The sequence below is a fragment of the Ictidomys tridecemlineatus genome, unplaced genomic scaffold, assembly GCF_052094955.1.
Source record: "Ictidomys tridecemlineatus isolate mIctTri1 unplaced genomic scaffold, mIctTri1.hap1 Scaffold_218, whole genome shotgun sequence".
Taxonomy (NCBI): domain Eukaryota; kingdom Metazoa; phylum Chordata; class Mammalia; order Rodentia; family Sciuridae; genus Ictidomys; species Ictidomys tridecemlineatus.
In genome coordinates this window covers 8,940-32,390 of record NW_027521881.1, presented here as the reverse complement: position 1 = coordinate 32,390, position 23,451 = coordinate 8,940, and the positions used below count along the sequence as shown (strand labels likewise).

General features: G+C 36.5%; 1 protein-coding gene and 1 pseudogene across 3 annotated transcripts in view; both read right to left on the bottom strand.

The window, feature by feature from the left end:
* The window catches only part of LOC144373042 (tRNA (32-2'-O)-methyltransferase regulator THADA-like), a 75,148-nt gene extending 70,028 nt beyond the window's left edge, over nucleotides 1-5,120 (bottom strand). For all 3 annotated transcript variants that reach the window (XR_013432843.1, XR_013432844.1, XM_078036159.1), the window contains exon 1: nucleotides 4,898-5,120. Coding sequence is in view for 1 of the 3 variants with exons in the window: in XM_078036159.1 (XP_077892285.1) it covers nucleotides 4,898-4,908 (11 nt within the window). In the remaining 2 variants the exon portion in view is untranslated. The remainder of the gene's footprint in view (nucleotides 1-4,897) is intronic.
* The window catches only part of LOC144373041 (transport and Golgi organization protein 1 homolog), a 153,329-nt pseudogene extending 130,186 nt beyond the window's left edge, over nucleotides 1-23,143 (bottom strand).
* Nucleotides 23,144-23,451: the final 308 nt, after the last annotated feature.

The window sequence follows — 23,451 nt, the reverse complement described above, 5'->3', positions numbered from 1 at the left end:
CTGAGACACGCACCAATCCATCAACCAACTGACAAGCCAGTATTATGTACTAAGTGCTCTGAGGCATAGTCACACATATAAGAAAGACATAATTCTAGGCCTTAAGGAACTTTAAATCAAGTTTAAAAAATAAGACAGAAATGAATGGAAAAACAAAAAAAAAATGCAAACCAGATTGAAAGGCTGGCATTCTAAGAGCCAGAGAAGTAGTAGATTGTTGCTCTGGAGGCCAAATCAATTGGGGAGAGCCCAAAGAGGGATGCTCAGCAAGGCTGGTTTCACAAGGAGTGGGACTCACCAGGATGTTTGGAGACTGAGAAAAGCAGAGAAGAGCCCTACACTGTTCTAGGTGCCCTTCAGTCTTGAAGGACAGATGGGAATCACCTCTCCCTGGGCCATGCGAGGCTGAAGGAGGAAGAAGAGAATGTGTGGAGAAGGAAGAGACTGACACACTGCTAAGGCAGAGATGTGTAAGGCAGCCATGGTGGGGAAGGCTACAGCAAAAGGCTCTTGTGTAGAGCAGGCCAGACTGTGGAGACCTCAAACTCAAAACTAATGAATTATTTCCAATTACTGGTAAGACACTTGATGATGTGGCCCAGAAGTATCACAATGAACTGTGTTTGGGTCTTCCCTAAACAGTTTCATGTAAGTCTACACTGTCCACACAAAAGAAGTAGAGCAAATTTTTTTAATGTGTTAAAAGTTGAAAAACCAACATATTTTCATAGATATTTAAATAAAGTCATATCACTGTGACTAAGTTTTAGATCATGCAGTAAATCATACATATCTGAATAAGAGCTATAACTACTGAAAGATCCATTTTAAACAGCACTAAAAAATGACTTCTGAAAGGCAAATCTAATCCTCCTACACCTACTCCATCACTTCACCCTCCCCCACAAACCTGACTAGGGTCTTTATTTTCCTTTAAGCATTACAGGTTTCTTTATGTATCTAGAAGGAAGAGCTGTTAGTCATCAGTCTGGATGGTGTGGGTTAATAGGGTCTTTGTTCAGAAAATTTAATTATAGGTTTGAACCTTGGATGAATGCAAAAGGAAAACACTGGAGGGGACTCTCAGCTAATCTGCCAACTAAGTGGACCCATGCGACTTCAGGAGCGTCCCTGGGTGCATTGTAGAGGCAGTTTCTTCCCTGTTGTCTGTAGCATGGCCTGCCCTAGTTTACTCCTAATTTGCTTCTCTGGCCTGATCTCTGACTGTCCTACAACAACCATTTCTGACAAAGGGCTCTGCAACCAAAGGCCCAAAGATGCTAAACCATAATTTTGGCAGTTTTATACCCTTTAAAGTTTTATATACCCTTCTGCCTCAATGCAGGCAGCACAACTAAGACTGCGCCCCTGTGCACTGGCTCCAGGAAACCTCAGAGCTTTCCCACCTTTGACCCCAAAGGCTTTGCAGAGGAAACAAGAGTTTAAAACCTGGCTTTAAGGGGCTGGGGATGTGGCTCAAGCGGTAGTGCACTCGCCTGGCATGCGTGCGGCCCGGGTTTGATCCTCAGCACCACATACCAACAAAGATGTTGTGTCCGCCAAGAACTAAAAAGAATAAATATTAAAAATTCTCTCTCTCTATCTCTCTCTCTCTCCTCTCTCACTCTCTCTTAAAAAAAATAAATAAAACCTGGCTTTAACATACCTCTACATTCACCAAATACTTTGACTCTGGCAAGTGATTATCTGAGGAAAGCTGCTGAACCAAGGGTATTTGGGGCTGCATTTTATACTTTGTTATCCTAGAGATACCAGTATTTAAAAAATATAAACTAGAAACAAAATAAAATGCAATAACTGTTAAAAGACTAGAGTTTGAAAGTTTTCTGAGCAAGAAAGGAGAAAACTGATTAATAAAAAACCTGCTTTTTACTTCCACAGTAAATCTAAAATTGATGACAGTATTACAAAAGGATAAAAGTGCTGACCAAAAAATGTCAGCGAAATCAACACAAAATGCATAAAGAGAACCTCCCAAAGTAGTGGAGCTCTGAATGCCTGGAAATCTCGTTTCCTCCTAAAGCTCAGTTAAGTGATGATAAAATTCCTAGTTTAAAAAAAAAAGTAAGGGAAACTGTTTTAATCAAACTAAAATAATCAAATTAACATGTCCAAACATTCAGATTCCTAAAGAAAAGTAATATGTGAATATAATGCATAGGAATTGTTAGGGCTACAATTAATTGAAAGGTGAATAGGTTATTCTGGAACCAAGAACTCTGGCTTCTCTTTATTTCCATCATTCTTTCATTCACTGACTAATATGTATGGCATTCTGAAGGATTAAAAAAAAATTGAATCAAGCATTCAATACCCTCAAGTGCTGGGGAAGTCAAAAATCAAAATCTTAAAACAACTAATCCAAAGCTCTCCTGTTTTGAAATCTCCCTTATTAAAAGGCATTTCCAGTTCAAAATGCAAAGGTAATGATTCCCACTGAGCAATGATTATTTGGATAGAGACATGTGGTAAACATTTCCTAGGGAAATGAAAAAAGGTCAAAGGTAAAAGACAACTGAGAAGAGCTGCAACATCTCGGCAAGTTACAAATTTAAGGGGTAAGGGACACACATAACCTCCATCCATTAGAAGCTGAGATTTAAAAGAAAAGCTGAGGCTTCTCTGGGGTGAATATCATGACATCTGTTCTCTTCTCATAATAGCAACTAAGTTGATTTAAGAAAATATTCTCTCTCTCTTTTCTAGAGCTGTTGGTTCATAATTACATGATTTTTCTTGAGCTTTGGTTTCCTTAAGATGTGTTTATTCTGCACATCTGCTCTCCCCATACCTGATTACACAAAGGTATCATAAAGAGCAAACCAACAGGTATAAAGAGACCAGCCCTCAAAACAAATCAAAGCAAACAGCCCATGGAGTCCTTTGGAAATCTTGGCTGGCAGCTCTTGTAAATAAAAGTGCTTCTAAAGCAGAAAACATTAAACTACCGTATTTATATAGGGCGTGATTGACAGGTCAGTTATTAACTTCATAAAAACACAGGCAATGTTAACTAGCAAGAATGTTTGTTCTAGCTGTTCTATCTGAAGGAAAATGAAATCCAAGATAGAATGGCTTGTTCTCTGTTTAAGTATTTATTTTAGAACCGTGCAGTATAAAAGAATGTTTTTTCAAGTCAGTGAACTTAAGCTATTTTGCTTACTGTTCTGGAATTTAAGTATGTTGTTATAATTCTTTAGAAAACAAATGTTACATTTACTAAAGTCAAATTCCAATGGTGCACCATGATCTTTTCAAGCCCTCAACAATTTTTTACTCTTCTGAGTTACTAAAACTAAAGAAATTTACATTAATTCATCTTTCTTCCAGTAACTAACGTGTATCAAATCAGGGAATCAAAGTGCAGGCAGACTTCCTCCCAGTGCTCTGGATGCAAGCATGTGTTCCTTGAACTGCTTATGGCAACAGGCCTAAAATCTGCCAAAAGGAGAAAAGAATGAAGGGTCTGTATTTTATTAATATTATTTTGAGGGCTTATTTTTATCTATACATTCTATCATGTGTGATCACTTATTGCAATATTACAAGGCAGTATATTTTATTTTAAAAATTCTCTCAGAAAATAATGTCAGCTGCAGGTAAATATACAGTCAGGAAATCCTGTAGAAGAACTCAAGTCCATTTCTGCAAGCAATAACTTTTATCTTGAAACTTACTTAACATGGTTAGCGCCCACACCCATCCCAGTGGGTACTGACAAAAAAAAAGAAAATGTCATCTAACTTAAAAAAATGTTTCTCCAATTTGAAAAGTGACTTCTCTAGTAGTTGTTTTGAGCAACTATATAGCAAGGAAGTATACAAAACTTCTATTTACCCAGTCTATGCTCTTATTCATTTATATGATGATTTTTTTAAAGTAACAAGGAAAAGGTAGATGGAAAAGTTAGAAGGGAAAACAAGGTTTTGCTTTTTAGAATCAATCAACAAATACTTTTAAGATTGGAGTTACATAAATTTGGCATTTCCTAGCCAAATAAATGCTTATGAAGTGGACTGGTGTTTATGTGCATGTTTGTTTATGTGTGTTTAATATTCTCAAGCCTCAGAGTTTTTCCATGTAAACAAAAGTTTTGTTAAATGCCTCTTGAATTAAATTTAAAAGGCTATTTGTTATCAAAATGTTTCGCTCATAGTAAAGGCTGTCATCATATGAGCTGCACACTAAACACAAGAGCAAACCCCAAATCCCAGAAAAACTATCCGTGCTCATCAGTACATTTAATGCAGCACAATCCTGATTCCTCCAGAGTTCCTACAAACAACAGTCCTTCAGAACACAGAATTCTTATGAAATAAATACTCAATCTTAGAACATGCCCTGGCCTCCTCCACTACCCACAAATCCCCGCCCCTCCTGCAGGACTATATTTTCAAACTAGAATATTTGTTTTGACACACTTCTGCTTGCTTAATTCTCTGGCAAAGGATTTCTTGTGCACTCCTAGCCAGTAATGAACGTTTTGCCAGAAAATATGCAACTCTTAGCATGACAAGAATAAGGGGGTAAAAAACCCTTCCATCGAGACTTCCAGAATTGAAGATAAAAGCAGGTACACTGGATGAAGAGAACCCTTTCCCCTAACATTATAACTTCCTCTTGTTTTCCCTGCTTCACACCACTGTGAGGAGGAAAACCTTCATTTGGCAGTTTCACATATCTTCTCTACACTATTTAAAGCAAGGAGAAACTATTACTCCAATCTTGCTTTCTAATTAAAGAACTACTTATCCAAATGAAAAATGTAGGTTAGCTAATCCTACTCAGGGAGTAAATCTCCAAAACAATTTCTTAATAACAGTTTATCGAGAAAATTAAAATCCATTGAATTCATTTAATCCAGTGGAATACTTACTTCTCTTTCATTATTTCTCCAGTTACATTTAAGGAACCCAACACTCAAAAACTTAACAATGCAAGATGTTTCCACCTTTCCCACTGAATTCAGAAGGGCTGGGTGGGAATCACACTGTGCTCCTTGGCGAGCTTAGGGTGTGGGTGAAGAACCTCCTCCACGACTACCCTGAATCTTGAGAGGGCAAATCCACAGAATAGACTTCCTTCATGGGTGATTCAGGCACTCTGTAACAAAATAAAACACAACTGATGGATCTTGAAACAGAAAAGTATATCCCAAACAATTTTAGATTATTGAAATGCTTGTGAGCTGACAGATCTTCTTCCTGCACACATCACTTACTTACTGATGTCTCCTGGCATCTATCCTCACCCCACTGGTGATCTCATTCACTCCTGGTACGGTATATCATCTCCACACAGATGACTCCTTCATCTAGCCCAAACTCCACTCACATATCTAACTGCCAAATGGATATGACCCACTCCACATGCCTCAGCATCTCAAAACATAGTTGCAAAACTGAACTTGAAATCTTCCCTCAACAATCTGTTCTTTCTAAATCTTCACCTTTACAAATGGTCCCAGAAACTATCCAAGCCAAAACTCCACTATCTTTCCTCTTCCCTGGTCCCCTCATTTTCCATCAAGTCCTATCAAATCTACTATTATACTCTCTCTTGTAATCAATATCCCTCTCCATCCTCCTTGCCTGCCTCAATTTTCCCCAAAGCACAACTTTCTTTTCTCACCACTTGGTCCATCCAGTTTTCCAAAATGGGTTCTTTAAAACACAGTTCTTTGCAAAATATCCCACAAGAAGAATTCCATGACTCAATATTTTAAATGAGTATCACATTAAAGTGCTCAAGAAAGCCTGGGTTGAAGATACACATTCACACCAACCCATCTATGCCACACCTGTTCTCCTGGCTCCCTTTCTCCACACAGTTTTTCTTCATCTAGCTAATCTCTACTCATCTTTCAAGCTCAGACCCTGACTCTTATAGGAAGCCTGTCTGAGAGATACCATTTATCTCCATTTCAAGCTTTTAAATTTCTTCTTGCCATCTCTATACCGTACTATGGTCATGTAGTTTGGAACATATCTACTCTGCTGGATTCTGAGATGCTTAAGAGCAAAGATTTTCCACTTATGTGCCTTTTAATGCTTAGCACATTGTTGGTACACAGGAGTACGTCAATAAACCTACATGAGCAAATGAATGCTAACATGCATTTGCTCATGCCAACTCCTAACTTACTCAATCAAACAAAAGCCCTACAGGTAGTTTCCCAATTCTGTACATGAAGCAACTAAAGGAGAAAAAAATGGATAAGTTTCATTATTCCTCTAATATGACACTTTTTTTTTTTTATCTCCTGCAGGGTATACATGAGTAATTCTACTCAACTTCTCAGGAAAGAGGACATGATTAAACCACTGGAAAACTGCTTGGCAAAACTCTTGTTACTTTTAGAAATACTATATATTATTGAACAAAAAAAACTTTGATGTAATGGAAAATTAACTGGGTTAGGAGTCACATTTGAATTCAAACACCAGCTCTGCTTCACACTAGGTATGAGGCATGTAGCAAATTAATCATCTAAACTCCAAGTGTGTCATCTAGAATGAGGACAATAATACTTTCCATATTGAACATTCCTATTAGGAATACATAAGTATAAAAAAAAAAGCCCTCTGCAGGCTTTGTTATAAAGTTGGATACGCCAATGCTGTTTCCACCTTGAACAATATAATGGAATGATGTTTACCTCCCCATCTAGCAATATTTATGATTGATTACTATATATTTCTATTTTTACTTCCCTTGATGATAACTAGTCCAAATAACTGGAAAAGTTTTTAAATCTGCATACTGAAAGTTAAGAAACTTTCTACAAAATTGAACCAATCAAAGCACATCTGCTTTGAGGCTTGGAGTATAAACTGGGAAATAAGAAAAACCATTGAGTATTTAATAAAAAGCTCGACAACAGTCTTAAAAATTTCAACAAAATCATGACCAGTACAACTGGCTAGACTATCTACACTGCAGAGACTGTCCACACTCTTCTGTCACTAATGGAATCTTATATAATATAGTCAATGCTCCCAGCCCTACAAACTATGAACAGCTCAGTAGATAAATCTCAATAAGCCTCCACATCAAACAGACTGGAAGAAATCAAAAGACCACTGAGCTAAGCCAGACCAGGCTGATATTTTGGTTTATTGGTTAACTGTTATGCTTGGAAAGGCATAAAGCTTAATTGCAAGGCTTGAGGTGTATGTAAAAAATGCCTGACTTAAGTAGAAATACTGATCAGAGCATCTGTCACTAGTTAAAATACGAGATCTTTACCTGGGATATTTTTTGTTATTTTTATTTTAAATAAATGAAAATAGCCATTTACACAGTGACTAAACATGAATCATTGTTTCAGCTTTTTGAGAATGCTAGGAAATACCAGGTGTAAATGAGGGAGTAACATTGCTGTTAATCCAGGGCATGTGAAAGTTAAAAGGGGAAAGAATCTGGTTTAGTTTATGGCTTCTTGTGGTATTAACTGAAAGGGTAAAGTTTCTAAGCTGGAAGGCTTGAATTAAAATGTAAAAGATTAGGTATTATTGAGTTCCTCGGTTACACCCAGCTTCCTGAGTTAGTTGAGACAACACCCTACTAGCCATTTAGCCTAGGGCCCTATGCAGTTTGTCACAGGGCCCGAACCAATCAGTTTGAATGTGTACCCCGCTTAGGAATGACCAATCACCCCTGCCCGAGCTGTTCCCGCCAATGGATTTGCCAATCACGTCTCAGAGTTGTTGTTCAATTTCCCCGTGCCTCATGATGATTTGTTCTGATGTATGCAAAGCCCACCGCCCTCTCCAAAAAGTGTACTTAAGCTCTGCTTGACCTTTGCTCTGGGCTCTGGGCTGCTCTCCCTCCTTGAGTGAGCACAGAGCCCCAGCGCGCTGGAATGGATCCCCAATAAATCTCCTTTTGTCAATTGCATGGAGTAAGTCTCTTATGTGGTCTCTCCCTCCGATGATCCGCCGGACCCCCTTTACATTAACCATAGGTTTATCACAATTTTTTTTAAAGAGAGAGTGAGAGAGGAGAGAGAGAGAGAGAGAATTTTTTTTAATATTTATTTTTTAGTTCTCCGCAGACACAACATCTTTGTTGGTATGTGGTGCTGAGGATCGAACCTGGGCCACACACATGCCAGGCAAGCGCGCTACCTCTTGAGCCACATCCCAAGCCCTCTCACAAATACTAATGAATACAACACTTTGAAACACTGTATGGAAAAGTGAAATCTGGTGGTATAATCTGGATCTCTTAAACATTTTCTACTGAGTAACTCCGTTGGCTGAATAAGCAACAAAAGCTAACATTTTTTAAAAGGCCCTAGGAGAAAGTTCTCCTAGTAAAGGTCTTATGAAAAGCTGAAAATGAGGTCCTCATCACTGCCTTCCTCTAATTTCCACCACTACCAAAGCTACCCAACTATAGTCAAGCAGCATAGTGCATTAGGACATGCAAAGACTTAAAATGCAATCCCTCCCCTTTAGAACCTTGTGTTCACTTGAGAGTACATAACTAATTTACAAGAAAGAGACAGTACACAGCCTCTGGGGTGGTACAGGAGAGTCCTATGGAACAAAAAAAAACAACAAATGCTGAGATGACAATTAAAACAATGGGCACTAAAGGAGAGTTTCCTATATACTAAGCACCAGCCTTAGGCCCTCTACACCAGCCTTAGGCCCTCTTAGCTTTATCACATTTGCTCCTCACAATTCCAGAGGCAGACTCTATTGTCATTCACATTTTATAAGGATGCTGAGACAAAGAAATGGAGGCTCAGGGGACTAAGTCACGTACACCAGAAATCAAATGTAGACATGCCTATTTCTACATTCATCTTCTTTGCCTGCTCCTAGGGCAGAGCCTGAAGAAGGCAGTATGGTCTACTACAGAGCTGCAGCCCCAGAGTCTGTTCTCCAGAAAACCAGTTTTAGGAAGACCATTGGGCTGAACCCAAGGATGGAAATCAGCATAGCTTAAGAAGAAGGGAGAGGCAGGCATTTAGGAGCAGAAAAACCATGAACAAAAGCACTCAAAGTAAAAGCTTAACATTCAAAGGAACAATAGGGAGATTAGCTTGATTAGTGTGTGGGTATATGTTTGGAATGGGAGAAGGTAGTTGGCAGGCTTTAATAAATATTTGTAAGTTTGAATAATGCGAGATAAGGTGAAAAGGGCCTTGAAAGCAAAGCTGAAGAAAATGCAATTAACCAACAAATAACTTGAGCAAATGTTCAGCCTCCCCAGTAATAAAAGCAATGTAAATTGAAACACCAAGGTCTTTTTCTTCTCACATTCCCTGAAATTTGCATAAAAAAATACTTATTTCTGGGGCTAGGGTTGTGGCTCAATGGTAGAGTGCTCTCCTAGCATGCATGAGGCACTGGTTCGATCCTCAGTACCACATAAATGTGAAACAAAAATACTGTGTCCACCTAAAACTAAAAAATAAATATTTTTTAAAAATGCTTACTCTTAGTACTAGGAAGATTGCACATGCTGGTAAATGTGTTGATTGGTATCAGTTAAAAGAAACTTGGCTATTAGTTTCATGGAATGTTTATATTCTTCAGTCCAGCAATCTCCCTTTCAATAATCATAAAAACATGGACAGGGGCTGGGGTTATGGCTCAGTGGTAGAGTGCTCACCTCACACGTGCGAGGTCCTAGGTTCGATCCTTAGCACCACATAAAGATAAATAAATAAAATAACAGTATTGTATCTAACTACAAACTAAAAAAACAATTTTTTTTAAAAAAGGACAAAGATAAAATTCATGAGAGAATATTCCTTGCATCACTATCTATAGTGGGGAAAAATCAGATAAAATGCTCAAGATTGTTGATTAAAATAAAAATAACTCTTTTAAAAAGAAAAAAGGCCAATTAGAGCAATAAACTTTATACTATGTGAAATGGAAAGTGAAACGTGTGACTGGAAGTGAAATGGAACCTGTTTTTTCAAGAAAATTAATTTATTAAGAAATATGACGGGCTGGTGATGTGGCTCAAGAGGTAGCGTGCTTGCCTGGCATGCGTGCGGCTCGGGTTCGATCCTCAGCACCACATACAAAGATGTTGTGTCCGCCAAAAACTAAAAAATTTTTAAAAAATTCTCTCTCTCTCTCTCCCCTCCCTCTCTCTCTCTCTCTCTCTTAAGAAAAAAAAAGAAATATGACAACTTGTGGGTTGGGGTGTGGCTCAGTGGCAGAGCCCTTGCCTAGCACAAGTGAGGCTTTGGGTTCGATCCTCGGCACCACATTAAAAAATAAATAAATTATAAAATAAAGAACTCTGAAAAAAAAGGAAGAAAGAAAAGAAATATGACAATATGTAAAACCTAACAGTATAGAATGCAACAACAAGTCATGTCCTGTGACCTAGAAATCACACACAGGAGACTCTACTTGCAGAAAGAGGCTTACACATTAAAACATTTTATAAACAAAGATACACAGCAGTCTGTTAATTTTTTTAAAACTAGGAGGATTATAAATTATCAAACAAAAATGAAAAGTGATTCCTACCAGTGAAAAAAGAAGGGTGTGTGTAGAATAACTACAAATACATTTTATAAAAACTAAATACTCATGAATTAAAAAAAAGGTCCAGAAAACACAGCAAAATGACAACTGCAATGCAATAGCCTAGGTGAAGACAATAAAACTGTGTAACTTTTTCATATTTTTCTTAATAAGCACATATTACTTTCAACATACAAAGAGAGAAGAAGAGTGAAACAGAAGAGTAGGAGTGAATTCCTGGAAACCACAGCGTCATTCCCCCCCCCAACGTTCTGCCCATACTTAACTACCCCATGTCAAATCGACACACTGGCCACAAAGAGGAGAGATGCTAGTTGGAAAGCAAACCTTTTGACTATAAGGAAAGAAAACTCAGCCATGGCACTGATACCAGGAAGTACCTGAAGGACCAAAAAACAAGGCTGAATGTTGGAAAAGAAAGAGTGTAGGAAAAGATTTGGGAGTCCAAAGACCTACTGAAAATGTACCAGTGTTTTCTTTTAATTCACAAATGCACCCAGGTCTCTGAAGATTCAAGATTTTTCTAAGTAAACGGATCAAAAAATACAGAACAAGGAGAAGAGAAAATACTCTGACATATCATTTATTGTTCCCCATAGAGAATAAGATATTGCCAATTACAGAGTACCTCTGATTATAAAGAATACACACTAGAAATCAGGGAGTCCCTCTGAGAAATCTCCTTAAAGAGCTGGCCTACCTCTAAGCACTTCCTACCACATGAGCTATATCACATATACCATAGAGAAAAACGGGAAGAATCCTCAGATGCTCGCCTCTTGGATTATACCAGAACAATGGTATAATATTTGATTCCTCTCTCTTCTTCTTTATCATTGCTGTCACTTCACAATAAGACTGACCTGTTCCTTGATTGTGTTTTAGTTTATTTCATTGTAAGCACACTATATGTTCCGTGAGAATAGGCTGTTCTTAGATCTTTTTTGGTGTCACCTAGTACTAAGCCCTGTATACAGTTGATAGTTAATACATACTTATTGATAGATATCAGGCTAGGTGCTCAAAGTCATTCCAGACTAAGGTAAATTGAGAAACATGATTCCTTCTGCTACTGTGATTTTTTAAAATAATTCTATGAAGAGTGACATTACTCCAGGTGTCACTATACATGACTGTAATCCCAGCTACTTGGAAGGCTGAGGCAGGAGGATCCCAGCCTTGGCAACTTAATAAGACCTTATCTCAAAATAAAAAATAAAGAAGGCTGGGGATACAGCTAAGTGGTAGAGCACTTGCCTAGCAGGCATGAAGCCCAGGTGTAGTCCTTAGGACTACCAAAAAAAAAAAAAAAAGAAAGAAAGGAAGAAAGAAAGAAAGAAAAGAGGGTTATTATACAGAAGGCCCTAAAAAACCATTAAAAATTCTATTTAATGGGAGCAGGAAGAAACGTCCACAGAAAATGCCAGGGATTCCATGGGATTCAATTTTCATGGACAAGCCAACCAGTTTGGCAATGCATGAGGGCATAATTTTAAATGCAGTCATAGCTGAAAACAGGAAGGATATACACAATCAAGTATTTAGGGACAGTATGTTCCTTGGTGGAAGGCCACAACTTATAGTCATATGGCAAATGAAATACATGATATTATAAATGGTGGCATTGCAGGTAGCCCACAGAAGTTATTTACTTCACCACTGGAACAATATACTTTTATAATGATAAATAATTGAAAACTAGTTCATTGAAATATTGGAAAGCAATCAAGGAGAACACCACTAAAAGAACTTCTTTTCTCTGAAATATAGAAGCTTCAGGGAAAGTTCTCAATTAAAGCATTAAGGAGTTGGAGATGTCCTGTGCTGGGTTTCTGGGGGAAACTAGGCACTTGTGACCCTTAGAAGTCAGTGACACAGTATTTTTAATACACATAATTCCATTTCCAAATGCAGGTAGGGGAGGCAGAGCACCAATATTGCTCTTCGTTGACCACATTTTCTAGCAGCAATATAAACAAAAGGTGAGGGAAGATTTTCCCACATTAATGGAAGAACTGGAAGAGACACAGGGAGAAAGTGTGTTTAAAAGACATTAGCAAGAGCTCTGCTACAGCCACGTCTGCACAGTGCAGCGGGAGTGAGGCTCTTCCCATGAGGGAGAGCAAAGTCCACAGTTACCTTCAGCATTCCACCTTGCTTTATAAGTAACTTTACAGTTGAGTCCAAGTCTTGCCTCTCCTCTTCCATTGTTCTTCAGAGATTTGCATCCTATTTTATAAATGTGTGTCATCCCCTCATCCCCTCAGTGCTTGAACCTACCTCGTATACTTGCTGAATGAATGATGAAGAAAAAAAATGTCAGAATGCCTAACCTGGACACCAGTTACACAGAAATGGAACCACAGGCATAGGAAAGCTTTGATTAAAGGGGTGACAGAGGGGATCAAGTGAATTACGGGACAGGGGTATGTAGCTGACCATTAGATGGATCTAAGTCAATTATTCAGATTTGAGAGGTTGTAGAAATAGATACAACTAAGATGAAGATGTCTTATGAGCAAAAGAAAGGCAAGATGTCATGAAATTGTGCTTATAGAATGGAAAATTCTAGTCTTCCAAGATTTAGCAACTGGATCAGACGTACTGATCCTTGTCAAATGAAGCTAATCTAACCCTAACTTCTGTCAAGCCCAGCTGGTTTGCCCTGACCCAGACAGCCTCATGTTCCAATTCTATAGAGGCAGTTTGTAGAGAACAAAGCAGTTAGAGTTCAGAGGACAGAAAAGAAAGAAACTTGGCAGAAAAAGAAAGAGAGATTATTCAGAACAATTGGCCTAATTTGAGTTCAGAGGCAAAAAAAGTCACATCAGAATACCACATTCAATTGAAATAGAACAGGGATTTTTGACACAGAAACAAAAATAATTAAATGCCAATTCCCATAAATTTAGAAAGATCATTTGACTTCACACTATTTGGCCTTATGATAAGAAAACCAATATATGGGTCAAATTCCAAAAGTAAACCAGAGTTTGTGATAACAAACATGTTAACACTGTTAGCTTATTAGAGATTAGCTGTGAACCAGGAAGATAATTCATAATGTCAAAGAGCATTTTCAAGCTTGGATTCAGAATCTCTATTTTAATGTTTTACAAAACTTGGTTCATGTGTGAAGACATACATATACTTTGTTTCTGGGTGCTATGGTTTTGGATATGGTTTATCCCTCAAAAGGACATATGCTGGAAGATTGGTATCCAATAAAATGATGTTGGAGTAGTCAAACTTTTAAGGGGTAGGGCCTCATGGAAGGTAACTAGGTTACAGGGTTACTTATACCCTCATGAATGGATTCATGATGTCTTGGAATAGGTCAAACCTCATGGGACTGAATTAGTTCTTGATAAACTGGGCTATTGGAAAGCAAAGCCACACCATGCAATTGGCCCTTCTACGCAGTCCATTGGTTTCCTTTCTACTTCCTGACCATGTTGTGATAGCCATGGGTGTGGGGGAGGGAACTTTTCCAGAATACTAGCACCATGCTGTTTGGACCACCTTCCACCACCAGAATCATGAGCCAAATAAATCTCTTTTCTTTATGCACTACCTAGCATCACGTGTTCTGTTACAGCAACATGAAATGGACTAAGGAATTACATGAAAATTTTTTAAATGCAAGCTATTTACAAGAATGAATTATAGCCACATCAGTGTTTATATCAGCTCAATTCAAAATAGCTAAGCTATGGAACCAACCTAGGTACCTTTCCACAGATGAATGGATAAAGAAAATGTGGTATATATACAAAATGGAATGTTAGTAAGCCATAAAGAAGAGTGAAATTATGGCATTGGCTGGTAAATGGTTGGAACTGAAGAATGTCGTGCTAAGTGAAATAAGCCAGTCCCCCAAAAAACCAATGGTTGAATGTTATCTCTAATACGTGGATGCTAACACACAGTGCAGGAAAGTGGAGAGGAGAAGAATAGAAGTTCAATTGGATTAGATAAAGGAGAATGAAGAGAAGGGAGTGGAGAGGAGAATAAGAAAGATAGTACAATGAACTGAACATAACTTTCCTATGTTCATATGCGAATACATGACCAGTATAATTCCACATCATTTACAACCACAAGAATGGGATCCTAATTAGAATAAGCTATACACCATGTATGTATAGTGTTAAAATACACTCTACTGTCATATAAAAAGAATAAAAAAAATTAAAAAGAATGAATTATACAGAACCGTATATCTAGACCCTTGTACTATTTCATATTTCTTTAAACTACATGTAGGAAATATGTAAAGAAAATAAATTTTCATATTAGGCTAAAATATATTTATTATCTTCCTATATTTAAATCACTGTTCCTAATGAAAACATTTTCAATGCTTCTGAGATGACCTTGAACATCAGACATCAATGTAGTAACACACATTGCTTAATTCACTCTTTCCCTGACCTTGTCCTTCCTTTTAATGGAACTTGACTTTTAGAATTTACCATTCTCAGACTAGTCATGTGCTTCAGGAAGAGCTAACATATATTCCAGGCCCAACTGAAGAATCCTGATTTGTCTAAGCTAATTATGGCAGATCTATTTCCCCCACCCGGGTTAAGTTGGGACATGTTAAAAATTAACTTTGGTCAATAATATGTGAATAAAAATCTGTAGGATGTGGAGGTGGGGACATAGAAACACACACAGGAGGAAGTGTCATTGTTTTCAAAAAGAAATAAGAAACACAAGGCTTCTAAATATTGTGTTTCAACTCTAACATCTGGAGGATGGCTCCAACATCTACATAATAGCAGCCATCTTGTAACCATCCAGAAAGCCCCCTGGGTCCATGCCTTCACGTCTAGGATGGCACAGTAGAAACACAGAGAAAACACATGCTTCAACCTGAAAAAAATGAATCCCCCTTAAAACATCCTGGTTACATATGTAATAACTTTTCCCTGTTTAAATTCTGATTTGGGTTTTTTATTAGTTGTATCCAAAAGCATTCTAACTACTATTAAGTCTGAACTATTTCAAACTTACATTTAAATATTAAAAAATGGAGCTATTATTTGAGGGATGAAAAATGACAATGACAAGAGTATGCTACTTAATTTTTTTAACCACACAAATATAAAATAAAGATATTGTGTCCACCTATAGCTACTTAATTTTTTACTAGGACATCTAGCCCAAGGTACAGAACTCAGTACTTCTAGTGAATCCTAAAGTCTATTATATTTCAAAGGTGTTTACTACTCTATTCCCCCTTCACTACTTGCCTCCCCTCCTTCCCCACTTACAAGCAAACACATAAGTACACATACCACAGTCTGACAGATTAGGTCCTCAGCCTGCTGACCAGTTCATCATCCAGACTGGCGGTGCTACTTTCCCCATGTCATGACTTTAGGAAAATGGAAAGTATCTTCTTCTAATAACGGTAAAGACAAACACCAAAAAAGTAATATACTGCTCATGACAGGCTCTGTGTACTGGTGAATAAATGCTTTGTACATGAAAATAATTTGTGTTCCAGTCCTGCCACTTTCCAGCTATATGACAGCAGGCAAATAACTAAAATTCACTCCCTGTCATTTTACTCCATTGTGAGGTGATGATGATATTACTCACCTTGCAAGGATCTCGTGAAGGTTAAATTAGACACACATAAAAAATTTTATTGATCATATTTTTATCAAAAATAGTTTTGTGTGTAACAACAATAGTTGGAAATTTCTGGAATTTCAAAACTATATGTTACTAAAATCAATAGTTACTAGGACTGAATTCTGAACAAATTATAAATGTTATCTTAAGTTCTAAGGAAACCATTCCCTCTGGCCTTAAGTTCTTTGACTCCATTTTCTCATTTGGAAAACAGCTCTGTGGTGTTTCTCTACAGGTAGTGAATGAGCAACAAATACAGCTTGTAAACTTCCTGATAAATGAATACTTTATCTCATAGCCCTGGAAGCAACCCTGACGTCTTAAATTATGTAATCCTGGTATTACATTATATTAGTCTGGCTCATATAAAATGTAAGCTACAAAAATATCAAAGCTAAGAAAAAATATTTACTCATGCTTTTACATGCAGAAAGAGGATGCATGCATTGCCAAGATTCCATAGAACAAGCTCAAACGAGAGCAACAATGCCTCAGTTATTAGAGAGGGCAATGGCCTGAAGCAGTCCTAAGGAACAAAGATTACTTGGTCCATGCAAGAGTCAATATTTAAGCATACAATGAGTAATTCCCACTTTAAGTTCATGAACATATTTCTTTTCAAGAACTTCTTTTTGGTTACAAATTTCATTTGTGGTCTCCCTACCTATAATCCATGAACCTATGAATGAACAAAACGTTGAAACATGAAACTCTCCAGTAAACAAAAATGTCAGTACAGACTTAATTCTGACTAGACCATCTCAACAAGGTTATACAAGACTTGTACTGTACTTCTCAGTCTCCAAAAATACTCATTTATCTACCCTGGCTAAAGCAACAGATTGAATGTTCTACAAAGATTTGTGGTAAATGCATGAATGACACCTCCAGACTATATCAAATCATGGGGCTCTTAACTTTAAATCATTATTATTTAAAATCCTCTGACAAGTAAAGTGACTCTTTGGGAGAATGAACCTCATATTCCACATTAGAATCATTTAAATTCAAATGAATATTATTGTTGCTAATAGAAACTTCATTTCTAAATATTTTTTTCAAATGTTCTAGTCATGCTATAAGCTAAAAATAACCATTAAATTATATTAATGCTAGCTTTGTGATCTTGAGCAAATCACTTAATTTTCTGCACCTTAATTTTCTTATCTGTTAAATGAAAATGGGATTGGGTGACTTTTTAGGTCCTTTAGAAAATAAAGACAAATAATAATTGTTATCATTTATGTCATTTTAATTAAAGATGTGAAAAATGTAACCAAAGATTCTGTAAAACATTAAGTCTAAAAGAAATTGAACCACAGCCAAGAATTTTTGTAAACCCCAAATCCCCTCTCGATAGCACCAAACAATTGAGTTTTACAGAGTTAACTATGAAAAAGGTAAATTTCTTATTAGTAAAACTGATAACCTCCTGGGCTAATTTAATTCATTCCCTACTTGCCAACCAGAAATGTATGATTTTTACCTTTCTGGTTTAACAGCATAATGTTAGAAACTTTAAGGCCTACTCTTGCCTCATCTCTTATATACATGAAAACAGTGAGGCTCACTCAAAAAAAGAATACTTATGGGCATTCTCATCCATAGCCTACCTGCCTGCCCCTCTATAGGGTATACTGTATTTTCTCTTGCCTTTGTCTTACTTGCAATAAACTGCTCTAATAACTTCCCCACCAAAAACATAAAATCCACGAACGAAAAAAACTACATAATTCATATTGTCTTCCAACACCCACAGAAAGGGTCTTAGAGTCAACTCAAGCAAACTTCTCCCCTGCGCCCCACCCCCACTGAAATCAACATACCATATTAAAAATGTGTGATTATTGGTCCACATTCAGACTTTGAATGAACGAATGAAGTGGCTTGTCTCCCACAGTTAGGGCAATGTAAAATCTAAAGACATACACCAAAAAAGTAATATACTACTCATGACAGGCTCTATGTATTGATAAATAAGTGCCCTGTACATGAAAATAATTTGTGTTCCAGTCCTGCCACTTTCTGGCTATACGACAACAGGCAAATAACTAAAATTCACTCCCTGTGGTTTTACGCCACTGTAAGGTGATGATGATATTGTTCACCTTGCAGGGATCTCGTGAAAGTTAAATTAGACACATAAAAATGGCCTGGCACAAGCCAACCATGGAATAGGCAAAAGACACTAAAAGACATGCCATCTGCCTTACAAAACTTCTCCCTTCCCTCAAGGTAAGTTAAACAGAATCCAATGCAACAGATAGCTGCCATATTTTTCACTGGGCTGTCAGTTCCCCTTAGGCACAGAATATTTCTGATTCATCTCTGCATGCTAGTACCCAGCAGATTGAAAACATAATGAACGTTATTCAATGGGGAAAATGAGAAATTCTTTGGGTCTGAGGATGTTAATATTATCCCAGACCCAGTGAAAGAAAGTTCCAATTTTCAGTTTGGCCAAATAGGTAAGTGTTTACTACAAGCTTCTATGTGGTTCAAAGCAAATAAGCTATTCTGAATTCTAATAATTACATTCTCTAAAATATAAAAAACTCAATTGCCCTAAAGCTCTCAATTTTAGTTTTGAAAAACCAATTCTTTCCTAAACAATGGAGTGGGTAACCACAGAAACTTGTGGAATCTCTTTTCCTAGAAAACACGAAGAACAGGAAAGAAGCCAGTCAGTCTGGAAATGGCTTCAAAATCTGCCGATAAGCAAGAAGTTGGGCTGAGTTAGATGCCCCTTGAAGGGTTCCTCTAGACCTATGCCACTAAGAAAAATAATTCTAATAATTCTGTCATTTATGTCCAAGAAAATAAAATTAATCTAACATCTCCCAGTACAGTCATTGGAAATTATTTTATTTGGATCTAGTGATGCTTTTACAAACCCATTTTCTTCTTAAATTATAGTAAACTGTACTAAGCTCTTAATTTGAATATGAGCTCCTTAATAATACAGAATAGAAATTGCACTTAACACAGTAAACAAAATTATTTATTCATTTCTCTTTTTCAGTCTATTTCATGACCTTAAATCTACTCATCCCCAAAGCCTTATAAGAAATACTATTTCCTCAAAAATACATCACTCTATTTTTTCCATTTACAGATGTCCAAGGCATTCATTACCCAAATCACAATGCACAGGTGATTAGTGATATCTTCTATTTTCATCTGATTCACAAGTAACAGTTTATTTCTCCCCAGCTGAACTGTAAGCTCAAAAGCCCAAGTTTTGGAGCCCTCATGTTTAAACTGAATTCAAGGTAAGTACTTATTCATCATTAAGTTCTTATTGGCTCACAGGTTGAGTTTAAGCAAAAGGAAAATGTAAAAGCAATACTATTTAACTCTGCACACTGAGCACCTGTATGAAGTTTTGGCAAAGCAGACACTCCACAAAGTCAAAAATAAAGCTTCTCAGACTACTATATATTGGCACTTGCCACTTAGCTGCAACTAACATAGTTGAAGGTTAAGACACACAAGGGACCCAGAGTTAAAGATGCAATTGGTTTAGCTGCTACCCTATAAAGAATGAGCAGCTATCAAGGACGGTCCATTCACATACAGATGGCAGCTACTATAGAAAAGCAGAAAGCACAGCACCTTCCCCAGAAAACAGGGCTATGCATGTTCCGATTTTACATGGAATCCATTATTCATTCTGTCAGACTAAGTCAGTTAAATGACAACAAACAGAAAGGAAAGGAGTGTTAGAAAATTACAGTGTAATAACATGACTGTAAAACTTGTATTTTCTCACTATTCATAATTCAAAGAACACATCTAGATCAGACCAATGGGCTCAAAAGCTCAATCTTAAGTGCATTCCACACACTCATACAGAGAGGCAGACCCCTGGTCCTTTCTCCACATATTAAATGAAAACTTCTGGTCCCTACTATGTGTCAGGTACTGTCTAAGGCATTGGCACTTTATCAAACATGCAATTCTAGTAACATTATATAAAGTCTCAGCTTCATATTTTAGAGGGAAGACACCTCAGGCTTGGCCCAACCTCTTATTTGAGCAAGAAGAAACTCAAGGAACAGAGAGGATAACCTCGTTGGTTATTGTGGCTTTATGAGAACAAAGGCAGGAGTAGAAAACAAACTTTTTATCCCCCCCTCCCCAGTAATAAAATTTACTTTTTCTACTAAGCAAGTATTTCTATATGCTTCCTACACACCAGACAGTATACAAGGTACCAGATACACAGGATTCTGACCCTGGTGCTGTCCTCAAAAGGCACAGTCTAACAGCAAGGCAACAGACAGAAACAGCAAACCATATCTCTAATTGTTTAGGACTTCAATTTAAAAAAAAATAATAATAAAGTTGTAATAGTTTGTTGTAGACTCTTAATAACCCCATGAAGATAAAATCTAGATCTTACTACTCCTGTCATATAGATTGAGAAACTGAAGTATGGAGTGAATAAGGGACTCTACTAAGGTCATCTCCAGTGGCAGCAAAATGCCTAGAAACCAAGTTTATTTACTCCAAGGTAGACATTCTTTTCACACTAGATGGAAAAAAAGCAGATGTTCTTTTTATGTTCAGTTCCTTTCCGACCAAGAGCACACATTTGCAAGACTGCATGCAGAACAACCTGTGGTTGTGAAAGCAAATTTAACTGGCTGTGAGGTGTCATCAGCTGAGGTTAGTTATTTGATGACTGAGTAATCACCCAACAAGACATTGTAAGTAGCATTCTTAAAGTGCCCTTTATATATACAAAGAATAGATGGAAACGGTCCTATCCTTCGGGGAATTAATATGTAGAAATTGGGTATATAAATATTTCAACAAAAAGTGACAAAATTAAATAAACTACAAAAGTAGAATAATCACAAACAATTGCAAATTTAACAAACTAAATGTTTTGCAGAACTTCTAAGAAGACCTGCCAAGAAACTGATAATTCAAGAGTTAAATAGAAAAGAGAAGCCTGTATAGGAGATGACACATGCCAGTCTTCTGATTATTGAAATACAGGCTCTTACTAAAAAATGTTCACCACACTTAAGTAAAATATCAACTTCCTAATTCCTTCATTTCACTTTCCACCATTAGTCAAAATAATTATACAAATATTCCATTTCTCTTCTTCTAGGAAAGTTATTAATTTTGTAATCTTCTCTATTCAAAAGAAATGAATTTCCATCAGTGTGACTTTAGCTAAAAGGGTAAAACTGTGTGATCTCATCGCCCTTTTATTCTTCTATCCTCTTTCAGTTGCAACCTAAATGAAATTAATGATCATTTTTCTCTGGTGCACAGTAAAATTTATATACACATTCAAGAAGAGCAATTTTAACATTAACTTTAATTGTTACTTAATATCATATTTTATTCATACTACTAAACATCATCATGGTTTCATAAAAAGATACAACTATTTTAAACTTAAGCACACTGTAGAATTATTAACAAATTAGACAAAGTTAAAAAGAAACAAATACTAGTAATTTTCAGTTAATGACAGGAAAAATTACTTTAAGAATGAGCTAAAGGGGCTGGTGTCATGGCTTGGTGGTAGAGCAGTTGCCTACCATGCGTAAGACACTGAGTTCAATCCTCAGCACCACCTAAAAATAAATAAATAAAGGTATTGTGTCCATCTACAACTAAAAATATTTAAAAAAAATAACAGGCTATAAAGTAAAAATTATAATCATGCTACCAAAGTAGTAATATTTATTTTAAAAATACAACTCAGGGGAGAAAAAAAAAATCTCTTAGTATTCCTGCATTTACTCAGGGGATTCAAACTTAGAGCCAGTTACCTTTCTTTGAAATATTTGGTGAATTTTACAGGCTGATAAGCAGCAATTTTCAGAACCACCACAGCAGGTTTCACTAGAATTACCACAAGCATATCAAAAAATTATTTCATCATATCTTTTAGTTCTTAAAACTTAATTTCATCACAAGAAGACATATTTTAATAAATACCAGTTTAAAATCTAAATTTGAAGCAAAAACATAGTAACTTGTTTAGGGAAGAGAGAAGCTGGGCTTGAATTCATGTTTAGGTCCTTAAGACAATGACTTGTATGTCAAATTGGATTCTAAAAGTTTAAGGGAGTAATTAAACATGCAGCGACAGTGACATCTAGTGTTAACAGCTGCAAGCCAACTACACTACTATTAAATCCTCAAATGCTGAAGAACTATCCAAAGCTTCTCTTTAAGAACAAACAGAACTTGTGCATTATATTAAATAATAATAATAACCAAAATGGTTCCATAGATTTCCTTCCAGACATTAAAAAGCCTTACTGAAAAAAACAGAGTAAATTAAAGACCAAAAAGTAAATGCATTATTTATTTCACACAGTCAACATCTCCAACTTTCTCCCTTCGTTTAGGAGAGTAATGAATGCACAGGTAGTCTGGAAGGTGTTCTGATAAGAGTTTCACAATCTTTTAAACTTTCGCCTATATGATTAAAGATACTGCACAGATAGTAAATACTCGATAACACATCAGGAAAAAAGAATGTAGGACATTTCAGGAATACTTGAAGAAGACACAAAGAAAAAAGAATAGTTACTGCAGTGAGAAACAAGTCTATATTTCAGCCCTGGCTTCCTTGCTTTATATTTGTTGATTTGAAAGGTCAACTTTGTAATCAGTTGATATTTTTGCCCAAGGATTTAGAATTTGGCAGCACAGGTTAATTCATTATACCATTTTTATAGTTTTATGCTACAGATGAATCTGTAAAAGTAAGCAAAATTTCGACAATTATTTTTGGCCAGGACAATTTTGTGTAAAAAGAAAAGTTAGCATTAGATGAAGCTTACTTACCTATTTGTTTTGGAAAGTTCGTCCTTTCCCCTTTTAACTCCAAAAATTCTTGTGATCAAGGAACTAAAGAGAAGAGTGGATGAATTTCTCACCTATTATAAAAATAAACACACAATATGGGTCAAGGAATATTTATGGCATGAAATCAACATGTATAATGGTCAACTAGGTATTCCAATCATTATACCATTGGCTAGTGTAGGACTAAAGAAAACATGGTTTGTTTTCACAAAATGAGACAACTTTTTTAAAAAAAACTTAATAGTAATTGACTCAATGAACTCTTAAATTAAGCCCTAACTCCAAACACAATATAGTTTTTTCCTATTCTAATATTATCAATTGATTTCATTTTGTCCTTGAATTGAATCACCAAACAGTACTTTAAGAAAAAAAAACTATTTTTCATATCCTTCCTGACAATGATTATTCTAGA